General features: G+C 48.4%; 1 protein-coding gene across 1 annotated transcript; it reads right to left on the minus strand.

The window, feature by feature from the left end:
* Positions 1 to 4,530: 4,530 nt before the first annotated feature.
* On the minus strand, positions 4,531 to 5,868 carry LOC140222789 (uncharacterized). The gene is made up of 2 exons (XM_072293923.1): positions 5,696 to 5,868; positions 4,531 to 5,197 (listed from the first exon to the last, which is right to left on the minus strand). The coding sequence occupies exons 1-2, from the start codon at positions 5,866 to 5,868 to the stop codon at positions 4,531 to 4,533; spliced, it is 840 nt and encodes a 279-aa protein (XP_072150024.1).
* Positions 5,869 to 6,786: the final 918 nt, after the last annotated feature.

The raw sequence follows: 6,786 nt of genomic DNA on the forward strand, positions 1-6,786 counted from the left end.
GATCGAGGTGAATTTCAGGGACTTATCAGTCCAAACGTGAGGATGACACACCAACCTCTCCAATTTAGACATGAATCAAGTTAAGTTACTTTGTATAATTAGTTTTAATATAATATTTTTTACATTTTCTCCACATGATTGGCCATGCACTGACAACTAGTTCCTGTACTCCTCTCGATGACAACGACTCTTGGGGAGTTACATCGGTTTCTTCATGATTTTTTCATCTTATTTTTAAAATCAGGCACTCACCAATTTCTTCATGATTTTTTCATCTTATTTTTGAAGTCAAGGCACTCGGGATAACACAATTTACATGGCAAAAACGTGACTCACCTGTCTGTCTAAGTTATTTGGAAGTGAACATGAGCGAGAAGATGCTAGGGTGACACCTAGCTTGTGGGTCCAGCTTAATGTCTAGCGTTGTCTTCAAATATATTTTGGATTTTGGAAAAAAAAGTCCACTTGTGTGGGTCCATCTATAAAAGTCTATTTAGTGTTTCTTGGGAAGATTTTTTTGTTGGCTTCTCCACCGACTTATGGAGAAGCCCTCCCAAACATGAAGCCGATAAAAAAAGCTCTCGGATGACTTAAACTGAGGAGGATGATCTTTGACGACTTAAACTGAGAAGGATGAGCCAAAAATAGAGGCTTGCCTAGCTTCTTCGTCGCACCAAACATTAAGGTCCTGCTTGGCACGGCTTTGACTCATGAAAAACTGCTCTGGTTTTGGCTCATCTAGAAAAGCAGATTTTCGTGGCTCTGGCTTATCTTGTTGGAAAAACATTTGGTACAACGGCTTCACCTAGCTTTTTACAATTGATAGAGGGGATCAAATGTCCATTGTACCCTTACTTATTTCTAATTTTCTTTCTTCCTTCTTTCTTGTTTCTCCACAGACCACACTGCTTTATCCTCAATTCCTCATATGCTTCCCTCGTGCCGCCAGCTTCGAGCGCGCCGTTGAGCTCTGCCCTAGCCGCCAGCTCCGCGAGCACCGTCTGCTCCGCCCTGGCTACCGGCTCCGTGTGTGCCACCGGCCACTGCTTCGGTTGTGGCCTCCGCGCGCGCCCTCCATGCGGAGTGCAAGTGCAGTAATTTCCATGAAATAGCTGGGGCACATGCGTCTTTTAGTATTTGGGTGGGGATTGAGTCGGTGAGCCACTATTTTTGGCTTCTCGTGTGAGGAGGAACACAGAGAGCGCGTTTTATGGGGGCTTTTGCTCATGGCATGACTTCACCATAAGCCGCTCAAGAAGCTGTTGCAGTATCTTTGCCAAATAGGGCTAAGGCCGATGATGTTGTTCTTGGAGAAATAGCCCACGGGATGAATGGGCACGGAACGTACCGACGTACCATGGGGAGAAATAGCCTAAGGGATGAATGTGAGGGGAGAAATTGACTGAACAGATAAGGAAGAAAAGGATGGGAAAAATGAAATGGAAGGGTGGGATAGAGAAAACTAACATACGATGCCCACGGTCAATTTTTCCTTGTAGTCAGAGGCATTTTAGACGTTTCATACCTTCCATTCACTAAAAAATGAGCTGTTTTGCAAATATTTTTCAATGAAATAAATTAGAGTAAAGAAACTACTTTTTAGTCTACTCATTAAGACTGCTTCTTAAATGGCGCATGCCTGTTGGTTCGGGGAAAAAAGATCATTAAGACTAGACAAGAGTATTTTCCATTTGCGCTTTGACTACCTTGGCGGCAACATGGTTCGAGGAGGAAGTCGGGAGTCCAGGGAGACATGATGTAGGCAGTGATAGGCACGTAGTATTCTCTAACGTGCTCTAGGACGTGACTTGGTGACTGGCGCTTGGGCCCAGGAGTCAGCAGGTTCCGTCTCGATGTGCAGTACGCCAGGGGTCAGGGGAGAAGGTGCTGCATTTGTATGGAGTGGAGTCAAAATGCACATCTCAGGAGCGCAGCCGGAAGATGGCCGAAAAAGGCAGACATGGAAGAAGACGGAAGGCTAAAGGCAAGTGATGCTTGGGCTGTTGATGTGAACCTGCGTCGTATACCTCCTCCTAGCGGCCACCGTCATCTTGGCGGTGGCCATTTCCACTATGCTTGCATCAGTCCTCTCCCCTTGATTCTTGCCACCACTAGGTGCTGGTGGCGGTGGCTCATGCATAATAGGAGGAAGGCTGCTCGATTACTGGAGAAGATTGGGGGAGGCAGATGCGGCAGCAGAGGGGCCTCGCCACGCGTAGTTGATGCTGCTAGCGCTGCACCTCTGTTAGATGCCGGTTGCTGACGACGCGCTGTAAATCGGTACAGCGCAAGCGATCATGCGTCGGTGGCGCGATGGCACCGGATTCCTCGCACTACGCCAGGATCAGCATCTAGGGCCCCGCTTCACAGCAGCCATCCCTGAATGTGGCTGAACCTCGAAACAAGTCCCAGGGAGGAGCAGCTACTCTACTGCTGCAAGGCTTTGAGCCTTTGAAGGCAAACGGGCTTTCGCTATCAGGGAGTGGCTGCATGTCCACCGGTTAGGACAACGGGCAACCAACATCTTCATTCTGCAACGCCCATCAACTATGGCGGCAACCATGTCACCGGAGTTGGCCAGCAGTGCGGTTGCACAGTGGTGACGGCAGGACGACAGCTATGTAGCACGAAAGAAAAGATGACAGCACACTGCGGTCACGGACATGGAGGCGAGCGAGGTGACGCAGGAGCAGGCGGAGTGGTGCTAATAGGGAGCCACAAATGCGTGCGCGGTGTCGAGGCAGCATCTACATGGGAACAGGGGAAGAGGAGGTCATCGTGGATGAGCTGCTAGTGTGGGACGACGCATAAGAGGTGGACGAGGTGCTCGACAGGGCCCCCGATGGCGGCGGTGACGTGGACGCGGCCGGTGTCGGGCTGGAAGATGGCGAGGTTGACATAGGAGTTGGAGTAGGCGGAGTGGTAGAGGCCCAGTGCGCGACGGCATCGGGGGCGTGCCACAGGTGGAGGGAGGATGCAGTAGATGTCGAGGAGGTGGGCCAGGAAGGTGCCGTGCTTGTGCCAGCACTCATCGGCGCAGGATGATGGTGAGCTCCGGCAGCTCCGAGTCCACCTAGGCCTCCTTGGTCGCATGCAGTTGCATGGCGGGTGTGATCAGAATGGGCAGTGGAGTGATCGATCGATGGAGGAGGAGGTGACAAGCGGTTGCAAATGACGGTAGAGCATTTTTGTGCGCGGAAAGGAGGTCTGGAGGTGGCGTCGGGCGACGAAATAGGGAAGGGAATGAAAGCTCCGAAGCTGCGATGTGATGCACGTTGGGTGGAAAGAAAGGATGATTCGGCTTAGATTCGAACCGTGGACGAGAGCCACCGTGTCGGCGAAGGAAAGGATGACGTCTAGAATAGCAGCTGCGGCGCAGCCGAGTTTGCTGGGGAAAACGTGGGTCATTCATAGGTAGGGATAGAGGGCGAGATGGCATCTCTGTGTGACCTAGGGTGCCTGTCCTTCTTGTTATAAAAGGAGGTAGCAGCTGCGAGTCCCCAACCTTCCTCCCAGATGTCGCCTCTTGAAGTCAAAGGTAGTAAGGTGTGCTTAGATCTAGGATGGCGGGTCTTGCAGCATCCGGAGGCCGTAACTGTGCGAAGCGGCGGCTGCTACTACTGTGCCCATGTAGGATGGCCGTAACTGTGAACCCCTCCCCCCCCCCCCCCCCCCCCCGATGTAGGATGGCTGGCCCGGTGCAAGGTCTGGTGAGCAAAATCTTTTCCCCTTGTGGGTGGTTGGTTGGTACTCTTATGCTATGGTAGGCATGGTGTCTGTCTGTGATATATGTTTGATTGATGCACAAGCTAACCTCGTTTGTCGCCCGTGTTGCTCATCTCTCGCCTCTCGCTAACAGATCCGTTGTAGAGAGCAAGGGATCCATATCCAATCCGCTCGTGTCAGCTTGGGGTTGAAAAGCTGCCAGCTAACCTACTTCTACATGGGGGATTTCCAGCCACGTGCTTTTTTCTGGCAAACGGATAAGTGGATTTTTACATCCGCTGCGCTGCCAGCTTGCCCTGCAAAGTTTTATTCTAGACAGTCTTTGACGGACAGGGGTCTGACATACAGAAAATGTGGCAGCAGGATGTCCCCTGCCTGCGTGTCCTTTTGATTGATGGGATGACATATGACATCGTGGGAAATTCACGAGCCGGCAAAATCCAACAATCTTTCGATGCAGCGGCAGATTCATAGCATTTCGACAAACACTAAAACCATCCTAGACTAATAAAAATTTCTACATTTGTCTATTCCTACTATGTTGGCAATTGAGGTGGCCCTAATACCCACTAATCTGAGGACCTACACCTAGGACACCTAATTCCCGTACCATGCTCGTGGAGCTTGCTTCAAGCCATAGAGAGCCTTCTTTAATTTACAAACATACTCGTGGTGGATCTTACTCTCAAAGCCTCTTGGTTGCTCCATGTAGATATCCTTGTCAAGCTCGCTATGTAGGAATGTGTTCTTAACATCCATTTGCCACAACTTCCAAGACTTGCAAGAGGCTAATGCTAGCAAGACTCAAACAGTTGTGATTTTTATCACTGGACTGAATGTTTCTTCATAGTCCAGCCCATATTGCTGAGAGAAACCTCGAGCTACAAGCCGAGGCTTATACCTCTCAACTGAGCCACCGAGACAAGTCTTTATCTTGTAAACCCATTTGCAAGATATAGGCTTTACTTCCTTTGGTCGTGGCACTAAATCCCATGTTTGATTCTCATTTAGTGCCTTGATTTCTTCCTCCATCGCCTTATGCCACTCGGGGCCTTTTGCTGCCTCTTCATATGAAGATGGCTCAATAGGCATAGACTCATCAACTAGGGCAGTATTAGCATACCTTGGATTAGGCTTGCTCTGCCTTGTTGTTCTCCTTAATCCTTGAATAGGCTCATCAAGTTCCACTTGTGGTAGTTGGGGCTCCTCCGAGGTCATCTGATGTACACCAGTCTTCCAAGGGCTCTTGGCTTTGTTTGGGGCACCCTCTTTATCTTCACTTGGGGTTGGTGGCTGCTCCTCCTCTTCTTGGATTTCTTTTGGAACCTCCTCAAAATCATGTGATTCTGGTAGCTCGACCTTCTCAGGTGACCACCATGCTGAGGCTTCATCAAATGCCACATTTCTTGAGGTGTGGCACTTTCCTGTGGTTGGATTGCAGCACCTCCAACCTTTCCGTGCATCATCATAGCTAACAAAGATGCACGAAATCACTTTCTTCTCAAACTTACTCCTTAGGTGATCAGGCACAAACACATAGCAAAGACAACCAAATACTTTGAGATGGCTAACCACCGGCTTCACCTTCCATAGTAGCTCATGTGGTGACTTGAATCCCATCTTAGGTTGAGGTAGCCTATTAATTACATAGGCTGCTGTCCTCATACACTTAGCCCAGAACCTTGCAAGTACATTCTTGGCATGGAGCATACTTCAACAAGTCTCTGCAAGATGGCGATTCTTGTGCTCCGCTACTCCATTTTGTTGTGGAGTATTAGAACAAGTTAATTGCCTTCTTATTCTATGCTCCTTAAGATAGATAGTGAACTCATTTGACAAATACTCTCTCCCATTATCAGTACGAAGGCACTTAATTTTCATGTTGAGTTCACCTTCTATCTTCTCCTTAAACTCCTTGAACTTTGTGAAAGCTTCAGACTTCTCTTTCATAAACTAAATCCAAACATACCTTGAGAAGTCGTCAATGAAAGTCACCATGTACCTCATCCCTCCAATAGATATTTGCTTGACTGGACCAAAAATATCCGAGTGTATGAGCTCCAATGGCATCTCGGACCAATGTTTCGATTCCTTGTATGGCAATTGATGAGCCTTGCCGTACTGACAACCAGCACAAACCATGTCTGTCCGGATCTCCACTTGAGGAAGCCCTTTTAGTACTTGCTTCTGGATCATCTTCTTCAGCTTACTATAGTTAACATGTCTAAGACGCGCACGCCAAAGATCACCGGTCTCATTCCTCGAAGTTTTGTCCACATAAGCAGATTCAGCGGAGAGGACATAGACCGATTGTCTCCTCCTTCCTTCCATGATGGGTGTGCCAATCACCAACAATTTTCTAAAAATTGCCACACCTTCTGGCCCAAAGAGCACATATTTTCGTTCTGCTGTCAATTGAGGAATTGACAGGAGATTCTTCTTCAAGCCAAAAACATGATAAACCTCATCGAGTTGGAGTTGCTAAGGACCATACCTTGGAACAACCGCCTTCCCAACATGAGAGATGAATAATCTTGAGTTGTCTGCCTGTTGGCGCTAGAAATCGGTCAACCGAATCCCAGCGTCCGACACACGACCTGGGAGAATCTGCTTAGCTCCTGTTCGGGTGATTGCCCTGGTGCGGTTCGCGCGGCGTGCCAGCCAATCTGACCTGTTGATTGGCAAGGAAGAATACGTGTCAGGTCCAGGAATCTCGATCGGCTCAGTTTCCGATCTTGAAAGAGCTTATCAGCGAATCGGCCGATTTGCCTTAATAAAGGAATCGGCTATAAAGCAGTCGATCACTGTAGCCTTGTAGACAGAGAACTACTAGAGTAATCGATACAAAGCTATGACAATAACACTAGGAATAGATCTAATCGGCAGTAGATGAATTTAATAGCAGACCGTAAAGAGAGCCGAAACTACCGATTCCTAGCTGGATAACTGATGATAAAACTAGAAAAACAGGTAAAACCTATGATTCTAGCAAATATCGATAACTGGTGAATAAATCTAAACGAAACAACAGCGATACGCCCGAAGTTAAAGCTTAGATAT

The sequence above is a fragment of the Setaria viridis genome, chromosome 5 (assembly GCF_005286985.2).
Source record: "Setaria viridis chromosome 5, Setaria_viridis_v4.0, whole genome shotgun sequence".
Taxonomy (NCBI): Eukaryota; Viridiplantae; Streptophyta; class Magnoliopsida; order Poales; family Poaceae; genus Setaria; species Setaria viridis.